The sequence below is a fragment of the Cryptomeria japonica genome, chromosome 7 (assembly GCF_030272615.1).
Source record: "Cryptomeria japonica chromosome 7, Sugi_1.0, whole genome shotgun sequence".
Classification (NCBI taxonomy): domain Eukaryota; kingdom Viridiplantae; phylum Streptophyta; class Pinopsida; order Cupressales; family Cupressaceae; genus Cryptomeria; species Cryptomeria japonica.
In genome coordinates this window covers 621,808,120-621,825,063 of record NC_081411.1, presented here as the reverse complement: position 1 = coordinate 621,825,063, position 16,944 = coordinate 621,808,120, and the positions used below count along the sequence as shown (strand labels likewise).

General features: G+C 36.5%; 1 protein-coding gene across 1 annotated transcript in view; it reads left to right on the top strand.

Annotated features, from left to right (window-relative positions):
- Nucleotides 1–13,766, top strand: part of LOC131069234 (uncharacterized) — a 199,645-nt gene extending 185,879 nt beyond the window's left edge. The window contains exons 8-9 of the mRNA XM_058004597.2: nt 12,781–13,008; nt 13,161–13,766. Coding sequence (XP_057860580.1) covers nt 12,781–13,008; nt 13,161–13,416 — 484 coding nt within the window. The 3' untranslated portion in view covers nt 13,417–13,766. The remainder of the gene's footprint in view (nt 1–12,780; nt 13,009–13,160) is intronic.
- The last annotated feature ends 3,178 nt before the right edge of the window (nt 13,767–16,944 follow it).

Below are 16,944 nucleotides of genomic sequence, written 5' to 3'. Positions count from 1 at the left end.
TTGAAATAATAAAGTGAAGTTTGCTGCAATAAAACATTACAAATACAAAATAAAATTAATACATATTACATACATTCAAAAAAACTAAAGTAGGGTTTGTCAAACCCTACTTTAAAAAAAGAAATTTACAAACCCTACATAGTACAACACTACAACTACATACTACATGCTACATACACACATACAAAAGATTTTGAAAGATGTAAAACTTTCAAAATAAATGGATACAAAATGGAATTTTTGCATACAAGAAACAAACTAATCTTCAAAAAAAACAACCGTACCTCTTACAACAAGCTTGAAACGAGCTGCAAAGTCTTCCTATCCAACTCTTGATGCACCAAATCGAAACACAATGCAGCTCCAATGTGACAAATTGAAGAAAACTTGAGCTTCCTCCTTGCTGGTTTTTCTTCTATGCACCCTTGTTTTTCTTCCCAACTCACTTTACTCCTTTTTTTGCAAGTGAATGAAATGAAAGTCACTTTTTGGGATAGAAGATAATTAACATAAAAAAACGGACTTCAAAAAACTTTGCAATACATTTTTTTTTTGTGTTTTTTAGTTGGCCCACGCCGGCCGAGTCTGGGGCTCGGGACTCGCCGAGTTTGGCGAGTTTGGGCCAAACTCGCCAACTCGGACGAGTCTGGCGATTTTACTCGCCAGACTCGGACGAGTTCGAGTCCGAGTTCCTAGGACTCGCCAGGCCTGATTCGTACTTGGACTCGCTGACAAACTCGCCAAACTCGGCGAGTCTGGCGATTTTACTCGCCAGACTCGGACGAGTCCGAGTCCGAGTTTCTAGGACTCGCCAGGCCTGATTCGTACTTGGACTCGCTGAGTCTGGGCAAGTCCAGGCAAGTCCCGTTTCTCTGGTTTTTCCACACATTGAAGTAGCCATGGTGGACGTCATGTTGAGTGACTCTGTGATAGGCACTTGTACACATATTCCTTTCTACACATGGGAGTAGCCATAGTTGGACGTTATGTTGAGTGACTCCATGACGATGTGTTTCTTTCCACAAATGGGAGTAGCCATTGTGGGCATCACTTTGAGAGACTCCCTGATGAACCTTTGTACATCTCTGAGACTGAGATGTGTCTTTTCCACAAATGGGTGTAGCCATTGTGGGGCATCATGTTGAGAGACTACATGATGAGGATATTTGAAAAATACCTCCCTAGCTAAGAGGGAGTGTTAGTGTTTTATAATTGCAGGAGGTATTCCTAGAAGCAAGTCGGCCTATGGCAAATTATTATTTTATATTTATAAGGGCCAACGCAAGATGAAAAGTCACCTTGGTTCTTGAAATAGGTCGACTCTTGTGAAGAGTCGCCTTGCTTGAGAAAAGGCACCTTACTTTGTATATATAGATGGTGATGGTCATTTCATTTTAATCAATGGGAATTATTTCATTCGCACCTCCAGCAGAAGTTTGCCATTCCAGCAGGTCAGATCTCAAGGAGGAGATTATTCATTTGTATCAAGGAGAGATATCACTATTCTTTGTATCAAATTCAGCCTTGAGTAGGGCCTGAGTTGTAAGCAGGTTTTCTGCCCTTATTCATCTCATATATATATATATATATATATATAAGAGAGCATTTCTTGCTGGGTTTTTCTCCCTCGTGTAGGAGGGTTTTCCTAGGATATATGTTGTGTTCTATTTTTCTTGTGCTGTTGTATTTCTGTGTTTCTACTTATTGCAAATCAGAGCCTAAAATTAACAACTAGAAACTTGGTGAGGTGAAAAACTCGCAAGTATTTGTTGAGTTTGCGAACTATGCAATGGGTTATGTTGGATTGTGGGGTTTTTTTTTCTGAAAGGATTTTCTCCACACGTGTTATGGTATTGTAGTGTCATAAAATTGCGACCCTAGCAATTTTTGACCACATTAGGGTCCTCACGCACGCGAGATCGAATCCCCTAGCCTGATCGGAGACTGCTCAACCCCTGAAAACTGCTTCTCCCTTGCCCTTTGCACCACCCTGTTTGCACTCTGCCCTAGAGAAAAGGCCATGCCCCTGTCCCTGCCCTATTTTGGGGCAGGACCTTTCCTGAGTTTGCATAGAAGGTTGTGCAATGAGCGGGAAAACTTCCCCGCTGTCGGCCTGTGACGAAAATCAGTTTCATTAACCCTAATTGACAAGTATAAAAGTTGCATTTACCCTCTCATTTTGCATAAGTTGGATGAGTGGGAAGTTTACATGTGATCAAGCATTCAAGAGCATTCAAGCATTCCTTTCCAGCATTGAGCATTCTCAAGTCTCCCTTCAAGGCTAGGTGTTGCATTCAAGTCAAGGATTCAACCATTGAAGAGGAGATTGATTCCAACATTCAATTCCACACAAGCAAATCTACCTACATTATATCTACAACCTCTCTTGAGGTGATTTACATTACAGTCTTTCAGTTACATTTACTTGCAAGTACTCTCTTTCATCATTTGGTTAATTCCAAAACTGGGGTTTGACCTGAAGGCAAACCCCCAATCCCAACCACTTTTCCTCTCTTTTCTGTGTGTGGGTTGCAGGTGCGCGGTTGTACTTTCGGATTCGAGCTCCATTTGCAGAGGCAGAAAAACTCTTTTCGTTTCGCGGATTTTTCGGAGGACCCTGTACACTTTTGACACAATTCGGGCAACTTTTCCTCAAATTCACAAGGCGGTTTCGTTTCGACATATTATTGCCAAATCCAGGTGCACAACTTCATCCCACACTTCGATCTTGAGTTATTATCAGTTCTTCGTCTCTTTTCACTTAGTTTTAATACATAATTCAATCAATTCCTTTCCATTTCAAGTAGAAGAGGGGATTAACTTATCATTCTCATTTCATTCAAAATTCTATCTTCTTCTTTGGAGGTTGAATCTAGTGAATTCCCCTCCCCACCCTCTTCCAATGTAATGCGTGAAAAGTGTTTGAAGGGAAATCCGTAGTGAAACTCTCATCTCTCCTTGGAGGGAAAGGGTAGCTTTCCTTTTGATCTCCCATTCAAACATTTTTCACCCACCATTACATTTTGGTGCTGTTATCACAAAAGCTTGCACCCTTGCTAAGCTATCAACTCAGCAACTTTGTGAAACATGGAAACAACCCCGAAGTGTTGGACCTTGCCCGAGGGGGTTGAATCTCCGGAGAAGGCTGACTTCTTTCTCACTCTAGGTGCAGGTGTTGAACCAACTCAACACTTCAAAACTAACTCCTAAGCCTATCCTAACAATTTTGTAGAGGTAAAGGGAAGAGAGAATTGCTTGAAATAAAAGGAGGTGATGCATCAAGAAGAGATTGTTTCTCTCCGCACCCGAAATGGCACAAGGAATCAACTGAAAAGCCCAAGAGATGCACAAACTTCAATTGCATGAGTGACCCAAATGCTTGTGTGGAGGTTAGAATTTGCTAAGTGTCAAGAGGGGAGAAGGATTCCCACAAAGTCACACTCAGAAAACAAGTTAACACAGCATACATGTGAAAGGAAACCACAAACATACACTTATAATGGAGGTAAGAACACATACACATCATACATAAGTTGAAGGGAGGCAAGAATGGAGATTTTCAATTAATCATAAGGCCAAAAGCCAATCTTACAGTTGCAAAATTGCAAAAATAATTACAAGTCTTCAAGAGAAGAGAAGAGCATAAGAAAGCTCAAGCTAGCAAGGAGAGAACCCTTTACAATGAGGCTTAACAACCTTATATAGAGAAATGGGTTACATTGGTGATCATGACCCCTATATGTCAGTCTGGAAGTGCAGGGAAGTGCATGCACTTGACTTGTACATGCAAGCAACCTAGCCATACCACCAAAGGCAATTCTGAGAAAGGTGGACTGACTGACCTTCCAAAGTCAAACATGACATAAGTCACCAAGCATGGCCCCATACCTTCCTTGATGGAAATCCTGCCAAAAACACTTAATGCACCCTTGTGGCTCCACAAAAGAAAGTGCACAAGTCACCAAGCTGTCTGAGCATTAAAAGCCTTGAGTGTCGATCACGCCATTCGAAAGTGTCGCCAGTCAGAAGGAAACCCGAAGACTTCGGAAGCTCGGACTCCTGAAGTGAGGAAGACAAGGGAAGAACTTCGGAACCTCAGGATTTTGGAGTTCCGGGATAGAGAGAAGAAGAGAAGGAAAAGGCCTTCGGAACCTTAGGGTTCTGGAGTTCCGAAGGAACTAGGGAGAGAAGGCAAAAGGGGAAGGAACCTCGGAACCTCAGGGTTTCGGAGTTTCGGGGAGAAGAAGGAAGAAGGGGGAGGAGGGAACCTCGGAACCTCGAGCATCCGGGAAAGGCAAGGGAGTTCCGGGGAAAAGAAGGAAGAAGGGGGAGGAGGGAACCTCGGGCATCCGGGAAAGGCAAGGGAAGGGAACTCCAGAACCTCGGGGTTCTAGAGTTCCGAGGAACTGCGCAAAAGAACTTCGGAACCTTGGGGTTCCAGAGTTCCGAAGAAGAAAGGGAAAGGCTAAACAAGAGGGGAATTTCAGAACCTTGGGGTTTTGGAGTTCCGTGGAAAGGAGAAGCTTAAGAGAAGAGGCAAAGGAAAGGAAGGCAGGGAACTTCGGAACCTCGGGGTTCCGGAGTTCCGAGGAAAAAGAGAGAAAGGCTAAGGAGAGGAGGGGCTAAGCTAGGGAAGGAACTTTAGAACCTCGGGGTTCCGGAGTTCCGGAGAAGGAAAGAAAGCGGCTAAGGCAAAGAACTTCGGAACCTCGGGGTTCCAGAATTCCGGGGAAGAAGAAAAGGCCAAGGGAGGAACTTCCTCCGGACAAGGCAACACTTCACACTTCATGATTCTTCTCTCCTTGATCAACTGGGGCCACACTGGTCCATGGAACATATATCTGATTGGTTCTTACTAATGGACCAAGGGTGTCATAAAATGACAGCAGGTGCCATTACAGGTATATTGTTTATTTTAATGTTTATAAGTGTTTCTAGTTTCTATTGTTGTAAAGGTCGAAAAATTTGCATATTACTCTCCTCTTTAGATTACTGGAGGAAGCATTTCTTCACACCTTGCTTCTTTTCAATTGGTATCAAAGCTTGATCGTATTTTATTCTAGTTGTTGTGTAGACGGGTTTTTTTGTACCAATTATCAATTGAGGGGGAGTTTGCATAGAGTATTTCTTGATCTTATTGTAGGAAGAGGTGGCAAGCACATCAAGAATCGAATTGGAGAAGTTTAATGGCAATAATTTTGAGTCGTAATAACTTATGATGGAGGATATGTTCGTGGATAAAGATTTATGGGTTGCGATATTTGGTGCCATGCTATTGGATATGAAATAAGAATACCGAGACTTGATGTACAATAAGACTAAGGTCCTTATGAGACTCTGTTTGGCAGATTTAGGTTTATCAAGTTTTTGTGAATTGACTATCACTACAAATATTTGGAAAATGATTAGTGAAATCTATTAGGCTAAATCCACGGTATATTAGTTATATTTAAGAAAGAATTTGTGTTCTCTTAAAATGGAGGACAATTTATATATAGCCAATTATTTGAATGCCTTCAATATGATGGTTGCCCAATTGAGCTTTGTTGGAGTTAAAATAGAGGAGGATCATTGAATTACTTTTTCTATATTCTTTGCCAAGTTCATGGATCACCTTGTGATGGCCATTGGGAGCACTATCACTAAGTTTTAATGGAGGACGATCATTGAATTACTTTTTCTATATTCTTTGCCAAGTTCACAGATCACCTTGTGATGGCCATTGGAAGCATTATCACTAAGTTCAAGATGGATGAGGTTGTTGCATCATTACTTTCTAAAGAGATGTGAAGGATGACTTTTAAAATGACTAAGGATACCCTTGCGGTTTTTGGTATGTTTAAAGGAAAAGGTTGAAGAAAGATGAAAAGAAAGATAAGTCTAGATCCAACTCATGTAGGATATCTAAGTCTTCTGGTAAGTCCAAGGTGCTATGTTGGAACTATGACAAGCCTAGTGATTTCTAAAAAGATTGTAAAGAGGAGAAAAAGAAGAAAATGAATCATTTTGATGATGAATTTGATAGATCCATCCAAGATTATAGTGATGCCTTTGTTGTAGCCTTGGCTACGCATGCATCAGAAGGGGCATGGCTTATTTACTTTGATACAACTTCTCATATGACCTCACATTGGGGTTGGTTTACAAAATATGAAGAATATGGTGGTAGTAAGGTGTACTTGTGTGATGATTCTCATCTAAAGATTGTTGGTTGTGGGAGAGTCTTGATTAGATTCCATAATGGATGAGCAAAGGGGATCAATAGTTGGCATACAACTTATTATCTATAAGTAAATTGAATGATACAAGTATGTAGATTGGTTTCTTGAATGGAGGGTGTAAAATGGCTAGAAGAGCTATGGTGCTTGTTGAGGGGGGGTCAGATGGCACTTTGTTTCAGCCCAAATCATGTACGATTCAATACAACAGTTCTACTATAGTGGAGAGATTTGCAAAGTTTTCACCTTCACCATTGGAATTAGCAACAAAGAGAATTGTTGCGTACACTTTCGATGGTCATTCTTTCTAGGTACGTAAGTGTGCTAATTCTTTGGAAATAAAACTTTCTATGATAAGGCAATGTTGTGGCACTAGAGGCTTGGCCACATAGGTGAGAAGGGTCTTCATATGATGAAAAATAAAATTTTGGTTGAGGGGTTGAATGATTGTAATCTTTAGTTTGATATTTGCTAACGTTTCATATATGGAAAACAAAATAATGTTATGTTTTATTCTAGTTCTCATAAATATTTTGGGATATTGGACTTGATATATTCTTACGTTTTTGGTCCTATCATTGTTTTTTCGATTTCAAAATCTATTTATTATGTTTGTATCAAGATCATCCATCACTTTCCTTCATCAAGTAGCTTTCTTAAATAGGCAATTTTGTTTTTAGCCTTTTTACACACGAATCTTCTCTCATCCAGATTTGTCAAGGCAAATCTCAATTCCCCTTCCACATTGATAACACCTTCAATTTTCCAATTATGACGATTCTTAGTATCTGTATCAACAAGTGTTCAATTCCCAGATCTACCTCAACGGTTAAGCTATTTCTTCAAAAATTGATGCTCTGATACCAATTGTTAAACATTGTTGGATGCTGAGAGGGGGGGTGAATCAGCATGAACTAAAGCATTACCAATTAAAGATGCCAAAACACATTATTCATTCACTCCAATTATGCAGCAAAGAAGATAACAGAAACAGTAAATGCATCCACACAAGAACACTAGATTTTTACGTGGAAAACCCAAACTGGGAAAAACCACGGTGAGAATCAAACTCACAATATGTATATTTACTGTTTACAATAAATATGGCCACCGACCAAGGATCTTACTGCTCTAGACTTGTTGACTAACCTTAGGCAAGATACAAAAGGGACATGCTCGACTAAAGATCACTTCTTTAGGGCAAGGTACAACATTACTGTCCAAATACAATATGAAATATAATTTGAACTGTAATGAAAAGAGATTCTATTAAATGTTGATAACAGTTCACAGTTTAAGCACTCATTTGACTCTTTTGATAAATCTTTGAATCTCTGATCTGCTTTTGATTTGCACCACTTTCACACGATCTGTCTTTCTTATCACCACATAATTGTACATCCTATTACAAAGCAATTCTGACTTATTTATACCCTCTGGACCAAATACATACATTATGAAGTAAACTAGTAAGAGATGTAACGTGTGAATAGCCACCGAACCAAAAACAACCGATTCCACAAATGTGAAATGCACAAAATCATGTCTCCTGTCAGTTTCATCAACTGCAAGAGATCTATTCATTCTGCATGGTACTGAATATCTGCAAACACCTTTAAGGTGTAGGTCACTATACACTATCCCTTAATCCAGACTAAAATATGATCACCACATACTCCGAAAACATATCAAGATAATATCACACGACCTTTTGGACCACTTTAAGTAGGACATGATCATCCAGATAATATCCATCCCATATATACAAAAGCTGTACATAACCAAACCAAGCGAAGAGGTACTAGACTACTTCCGGACTTGAGGAGTTGACATCAATGACAAGGAACAAGCATATTGCAACAATATATATATATATATCAATGAATTTATTAGAAAACTATAAAATTTATAAATAAATAGCCTATATTAATAACTATTATTAAATATATATAAACATTCAACACTCCAAATTACACTCACGACCTTTTGGACCACTTTAAGTAGGACAGGATCATCCAGATAATATCTATCCCATATATACAAAAACTATACATAACCAAAACCAAGATAAGAGGTACTAGACTACTTCCGGATTTGAGGAGTTGACATCAATGACAAGGAACAAGCATATTGCAACAATATATATATATATATATATATATATATATATATATATATATATAGACACTCGTTGCATAGGAATACTACAAATCCGAGACCATTTTGAGATGTGTAGGGAAAATCGTTAAAAATAATACCAATTTTATTAGAGCCAACAAAGACAAACTGCCGGCGAACCCAAGGTTGCACTCGGCTCGGTCTCAAACCCGGACTTGGTTCGAACCCGAATCGGCACTCAGGCTTCTGATGTTGTTTTTGGTAACTAAGTTTTCAAGTATTTCGGGCAAGGGGGATGTGTCAGCTAGGGTATAAAAAGAGCAGTGAAGTGCAAAGGTAGGCAGATACATGATAAGAGCATCTGTGGCATGTTTTGACTAAGCAAAGGTATGTAAGGGCAATTTCAAGTCAAGAAAATGTATGTAGGTGGTTTGGGATGCACCAAAGGACGAGAATGTCACAATGGAGGGCCGAAATCACATGAAAATGACTCCAAACATCTTGGGCACATCCGTTGGGAGTCTAGTATCAAGTTGCAAGGAAGTTTTTTCATTAGAATCATCACTTAAGCCAAGTGTTAGATTGGTTATTTTTAGCTTAAGCTATTTCATAGTAAATGTTTATTTTAGCTATCACTACTTTTGAGAAGCTAATCATCTTTTGAGAAATTTATTTTGAGAATGGCTATTTTTAGATGACCTTGTAGAAGGTTTGTTTTTAGTTCATAGGTATCCATATTGGTAATTGTTTTGAAGATTTCCCAATATAGGTACTAAATTTGTGGACCAAATTTGAATCATATTTGGAGAAATTTATTCTGAGGATGATTATTTTTAGATGACCTTCTAGAAGGTATATTTTTAGTTGATAGTCATACTTATTGGAAATCTATTTGAATTTTCTTAATAAAGGTTGTTAATTTTTGGACCAGAATTGAATCGTATTCTAAGAAATTTATTTTGAGAATGGTTATAGATTACCTTCTAGAAGGTATATTTTAAGTTGATAGTTATTCTTGTCAGAAATCTATTTGGAGATATCCTAACATAGGTATTGAATTTGTAGACCAAAATTGTATAATAAGCTTGCTCTGTCCGCAAGGAAACAATTCATAGCATAGAAGTTATTGTTAACATTTTTATTATTTCTCACGTAAAACCTTGTAAAATATTATAAATGAGTGATTTTAATGCCTAAATTTTCATGTAATGGTAATTTTTATACCTTTTTTTGGCCCAAGATTACTGTTCAAGCTTCTATGTGGTCTTGTGTGTGTGGTGTAAGTAATAGAATTAATTTTTATTAAAAGTTGCACGGTTTGTATTGTAGATTTCATCAAAGGAGTAATTGTAGCATTGTACAATTTTCTCCTTTTGATTTGCTTAACCTCGTGTGTGTAATCCAATTCTAAGTTTTGCATTTTACTCACACTTTCTAGTCTCTACTTTTAGCTAGAGTGTGAGTGTTTGTTATCTATTGCAAATGTTTACTTTCAAGAAAATATATAGAAATTTTTCATTTTGAGTAGAAGTGTTGATAATATTGGGGATTTTAAACATTGTTGCAAATGACCGATAGACAGAGATGATGAAGACTTAAGATTACTGTATTTAGATGACATTCAACAACACCAGTCAAAACTAGCATGTACATAAAACAATATGTATCAACAAGATGACACAAAAAACCCTTTTGGGAGGAAAACCCACACCCAAAAGACGTTCACAGTTATATTATTCAAAGTCAACATTGATTCAATATAATAAGGTCTTTGTAAAGCTTTTATAGAGTCTTAATCTACAACATACCCTTCTTCTGCAATCACTCTAATTATTACACACCAACAATGTGCAAATGTCTTCACTGTCTAACAAGTGAGTTCATATCCTTGTACTTTCATATATATATATATATATATATATATATTTATATATATTTGAATAGTTGGTTTTCCCACATATATCTATATATATGGGAAAACCATATCCTTGTACTTTCATACATATATATATATATATATATATATATATATATATGAATAGTTGGTTTTCCCACATATATTTATATATATGGGAAAACCAGCTGTCCAATGGTACAACCAACTCATGGAATATCAAGAGTCATGTAACTATAATCCGATCATACATGATGTTAGCATCCCACATGAATCGGCAAGTATGACTCTTCAACATGGATAATGACCTTGTATGACCACTGCTGCACACTATGAACCAATAGTTACAACCTTTACATTGTTGGTACGTATACATGTTGCAAGTATAATCACCACTACCAGCTTCTAGCTTGTGGTAGCTCAGACCAACATAACATTACTCCTGACTACTTGCAGTATCTAGTGCCATCTTCTAGGACATTATCTTGCCCTTAGATCTTGCTGCATGTGCTCCTGCATCACTGATTATGCTCTAGCAAACACTTATATTTAATTGTGAGTTTTCTTCTAGATGCCTTGTGGTGCTATCGTGACACCTCATGTAAACCCATGTCGCTGTACTACAACTTACTTCCATGACATCACTATATGTTAGTTCACATAAATGCCATACCTAAACATTCAGAACTCACCCCACATTACCACAAAGTATTCTGTAGTCAAACTCTTCCTTCAAGGACTGTTTTATTCTGTAGGTGAGTATATCTCAAGTCCCAACATATAAGCTCTGTGCGTTTACCCTAGAACAAAAAATACGAACTATTTGTTTACAATTCATGTTGAAATCCGTATATTTGTATATATTATAAAAAGATTTAGAGGTTGTTTCCTTAGGTTCTAAAGTTTAGTTTAGTTTGGTTTTCTACAAGGGAGCTTCTCCCACTGATTTGAGAAAGGTTTTACCTTGCACATTATTTTGTTGTTTTGTACTGAAAGGTGCAAATTAAGCCGCTAACAATCAAATATCTTCATCAATGTACATGTTAAAAAAATGGTTTAATTTTTGGCAACAGACTCAAGGTTTTTATGAAGTTAGGAACTTGACGCTTCTTAGAGATCCACTTCATGCTTAATCATACCAAGGCTTTTTCTTATTTTAAATTAGTCGTAGGCAATTAAGATTATACATTTCATTATGAAGATATTTCTAGAATTTTTTTTTTCTTATCCACCAAAGCTATATTCACTTGTAGCTTGTCAAAAGAGATTATTATTTGATCTACATATTTGCAGCCATTGAGAAAAAATCTGCAACTACCATCAGGAAAATGCACATTAGTTTTATTGGAAAACAGAATAAACGTAATTGTCGAGATTCATCAAATTCTACTTGGACCAAATATAGGGTAGACTTGAGAACATTGGTATCCAACTAGGGATGAAAGCCTCAGTTACTGCCTATATAAGCGGCATCTTTAATACCTTGATCCAAACATGAAAGTCATGCTTATTTTATTCTACTACATTTTATGCTATATACCATTCTATAATACTGATCATCATGTATTATGTCAAATATTTTTGTGGTCTTTACACTAGAACTTTGTTATGTGAATTCTCGGTGGGATGAGGGAGATTTTGCTGTCAAGCATGACTTTTCTTGTAGATTATGTAATTATTTTGTATAAACCAGTATTGAAGTTTTGTAGTTACCTTACACGTAAGTCTGCAGCTGTTTAGTGGCATATGCCCTTGACTTGCTGGGACTTAAATATTCAAGTACAACTACAAATTTATATAATCAAGAACTGGCTGCCTTTCATTGATGGCAAGCACATGTTTTTATATTTTTGTATATGTTTGTTTTGTGTTCCGAGTCTTCTGACTACCAAATGGTACCTAGTGCCTAGGGTTTGATTGTAGTCTTAAAAAAATATGTATGTGCCCTGGTAGTGTATGCTTTACATAAAGAACTTTGTTACGATAGGTTATAGCATTTTAATATTTTTCTTCTGCATGTGCAAATGGGGATATTGGAATTGAAAAAAATGGAGTTTTAAAATTTAATTAAATAATTAGGAGCTTATCTTATAGCTGCTCTGGCATCTTCACAATGAACAAAAAATAGAGCTTGGCCAATGGCGCTACTTCTGGGTGTGCAGATCCTAATTTTTATGTAATTTTATATTATTTAATAAATCAAATGGGATTAATTGTTTTCATGCCACCTTGATGTCCATTATAAAGCAGTCTGCTGTTCAATTGTGGCTTATGTATGGGTTCTGTTTCATTTTCATGTTGAATCAGTGGATTATTTTTTCTATTTTTATGATGTAAGATTTAGGGTAAGTTTTCCATGAAAGATAATTTTTTTTATGCCATTTTGATTTATTCCATACTGATTTTTTTCTGATGCTTCCAAATTGGAATTATTTTTAGGAGGCAATTCAATGAAATATAAATGTTATCTCCATATCCATTTTGAGAATTCAATCTGATATTTCTTGCTACATTTTTGTGAGAGTATACTTAATCATGTCTGATTTTCAGAGCAGCAGTTGCAGTCTCAAGAGCAATGGAGCTATCTATTGGCATTACACCTGATGTGAAAGGGGAGCTTGGGGCAAGAAGTTTAGAGGAAAAAGGAGCAAATATCTCTTCCTTTGGGTCTGAATTTGAGATGGAGAAGGCAAGTGAGTCTGGGCTCTCAAAATCATCCCAAAGTTCTGAAAAATCAGGGATCATATTGGAGGAAAGGTCTAGCAAGTCAGATTCAAGGTAGTGTATCACAATATCATTAGGCCATATGGTCTCAATAATTGTATGGTTAGGTTGGACATTTTCTAGCTACTGAATATTTAGTTAATGCATTGTGTGGATAAATGAATTACTTGCAATATTTAACATCAATACTTAACATTTATTTGCAGAGTTTCAGCTCTGGCTGGAGGTTCTTCTGAACAAAGTTTTAGTGACCATATTCAACTACCGAAAATTACAATAGTTGGCATTTCAATGAGTGGACGTGAGATGAACAAGGTTTCAATGGAAAAATTGACAAGGGAAATAGAAGAAAGTAAGAGGAAACGTGATTTTGATGAAGATACAGATCCCTTATTTGTTGCTAATGTTGGGAATTTTACTGACATTGTTTCTTCGAGAACAGATTTAGAAGAGAGGGAATAGCATGTAGACATGAATCCATACAATCCTGTGTATTTTAAATGTGGAAAAATAATCTCCATGCCATATCTGTGTACAAACAGTGCCGGCTCTTGAATTATGCTTTGTGCTGCCACAATGTTTAAACAATTAATCTATCAAGTTGTTGGAGGCTGGGGTTGAGGTGATGGTAGTTGGATATGGTCAATGTTACTAAATGGTTTGTTACATGCTATCCTTTCTCTCCTGGGATATTGGAAACATATAAATATTTATTTATCTGGCCCAGATAAGTCTTCTGGCTGGGTTTTGTATGGTGCAAACTTGGGGCTACTTTTCTTTCATGAATTCACTTTGGACTCGGTGATTTGTCATATTTGTTTTCCTTTTAATTTTTGGCTGTAAAAACATGTTCTCTACCAATCTCATGATTATTAGATTCATTTTCCTTTCTTAAAGTAGTGTTTTGATTATAAGATTTTTTGTAATATTATTTGTAGGTGTGGTCAAAAGTTATCGATCAGTATACATTTTTCATTCACCAAGTTTCATATAAAAGTAGTTCCATTGTCCTTCTTTTGTTCATGCACTTTTCTTCCTTTTAAAACTGGCTTACTAATTTTGTTTTGTAGTGACTCAACCTTTGTGCCATAGTGTTTTAGTCTAGAAAATAGAAAATGATTACCATGATTACAATCTTTGGCACATGGATTTTGATATTCCGTATGATTCAAAGTCCATCCCTGACACTGTTGATCTAACTGTCCCCAAAATTGGATGAGCTGGCTCACATCGTTTTGCCCTGGAAGTGGTTGCTTCTGGGTTAACTTTCATTTGTCATGGGTTAAGTCTATGGATGGTGGTGTGCCCTTGTGGTTTGTGTTAAGATATTTTTATTATATTCTGAATTATTTTGAGACTGTTTCCTATTCTTTTATTCTTTTGTGTATCAGGAGACATCCAGCTATCCTGGGGATGCCCAGATGTGCCCTTGGGCACAATTAAAAAATAAAGTAGGATCAGTTTTTCCCTTTTATAAGCCTACTGATTAAGATCAAATGCACTTCAAATTTATAATATAGGGATGGCTAGATGTTCCCTCGGTCTTTCCTTTTAAAAGCCTACTGGTTAAGATCAAATGCACTTCAAATTTATAATATAGGGATGGCTAGAAGTTCCCTCCGTCTTTCCTTTTAAAAGCCTACTGATTAAGATCAAATGCACTTCAAATTTATAATATAGGGATGGCTAGATGTTCCCTCGGTCTTTCCTTCAGGAAAGTCTCTCTCTCTCTCTATATATGTACCCTTTTCAAGATCTGTTTATTTGCTTCAGGCAAAATAAAAGGAAATAGGGAAGAACAATTTGTTTCTCTTTAATCTATACACTTGATCTTAATCTGTAGGTTTATAAATTGTGGGAAAAAGGAAACAAACTTTAATTTCTACGTTGAGAACATTTCCCGAATATGTCCTCCTCATTGGCAAACACAGAGATTTGCACTTTTACCATGCTCTCTACATATTCTTCTACCATCTTGAGTGTACTTGAAAATTTCTTTTGCACTGGACGTATTTTTAGGTTACATATATACATGTATTTAGAAGGTCGAAGTCAATATGTGGCAAGGTGGGTGTGATTGACATGCTCTTTGTTTTAGTTCGTTTCAACATAACTTTTTACTCGGAATATTGAGAATTCTGTTTTGTGGTGTGTTTTATTTTTGGTAATGGTCGATGTTTGGATCTAATTTTTTTCAAGTTTCTTTATGTCCTGATTTTATTATTTAAATAAAATTGATATCTTGAACTTCTAAGATGGTGACAAGTGTGATCATCCCCACTTTCTTGGGTTACGAATGATCACGAGTACATCAGCTATGATGGACTATACACCTTTAAGTCCAAGCCCTCGCTAGAATTTATACAAAAGGTTTTGTGAAGAGAAGTGTGGAAAGCCTAATTTGTTTGGAGTTCGAGTGTATCATAATGTCAAAACATATTGGGTTAATTGGAGATTACCTACGAAACCCGGGGACGCGTCCCCTACCTGAAAACCCGTCCCAGTCCTGGGGACGTTTCGGGGACTTGGGGACGGCCCCCCCTCGTCCCCAAATTGTCAGAATTTTGAGGGGACGTCCCCGAAACGGGGGGACGGATTGGGGACGGCTAGGGACGGATTGGGGACGGCTAGACGTCCCCCACATCTAGAGCTAGGGAAAAATATTTTAAAAAAGTCGCATTTTCATTTTTAAAAATTTTTCTAACATGGGCCCTCTATATTGAAAAAAATTAAAAAACGACTATCATTTTTTTTATTATTGAATTTGAATAGTTATGAAATCAAAATACGACTATCTATATTTTATTATTTTTCTAACATGGGCCCTCTATCAAAAATTAAAAGGCAACATTAAATGTATTAATTCATATCAAATATTTATAATTTTAAATTAATTCATATTATAAATTTTAAAATTTATAAATAGAAAATAAATTAAATAATAAAATATTAAATAATAAATATTATACTTTGCTTTTTAGTATTTACTTAGTACTATTTTGATTTCCATATCGCAATTGACAATGAAACAATATGGCAGCAGTGTGGCCTTTGGGCGTTTTGTATGTTATTTCTTTAATATCTATTATGATATGCATATTGACAATGTGAATGAATTGAAATTCTGAATTATGAGTGCATATTGAGTATTGAGTCTATTGATAATGTTGTATGTTCGATGCTTGCATTTTAAAATGTTTTCATAGTATCATACACATGCTATATCCATGTTTTCATATAAATATAATATATAGATGCATGCTTTATCCATGTTTTCATATGAATATAATGTATAGATGCAAGCTTTATCCATGTTTTCATATGAACATTTAGAATTTTCCTATACATTTTAAATTTTCCCTATATTTTATATAGCCGTCCCCTTTGCAAAAAAAATTGCTGTCCCAAAAACTCGTCCCCCCGTCCCCTCATCCCGGAAACTTGGGGTAACATAGGAGATTACATGAAATCGTAGTAGACCCTTGAGATCTGATTGATTGAAAGTGTTGAGTGCCATGATCTAAAGAAACATGAGTTGATCCTTGGATTTTAAATGACCTTGTGGAGACATGAAGAAGAATTAATGAGGAAAAAAAGGTTGAAGATGTGAATGTGATGGACGTCGTTTCTCTAGGCCATTCCTTGAACTACGATTAAAGATAATCACTACAGGGAATTAAGCATATAATTTTGAATTTTAAGTTTTTTCGTTTTGGACATCGAGCTTAGAAAAAATGAATATTGGTGCTTGATTTGATAACTTGAGGGATACATGTCAACATCAATAGTTTTATTTGTGAGAGTTCAAGCATGTTGGCCTGGTTGTAGGAAATGGCTAGCTAGCCCTTAGGATGTATCAATATATAAGTTACCCTCACACACCATAACTTATATATTGGTTCATTCTAGGGGTTGGATAGTTGTTTCGTTGGTTGTATACATGGGTCTAGATAGTTCATATGATGATAAAGGTTCATCATCATTCATCAG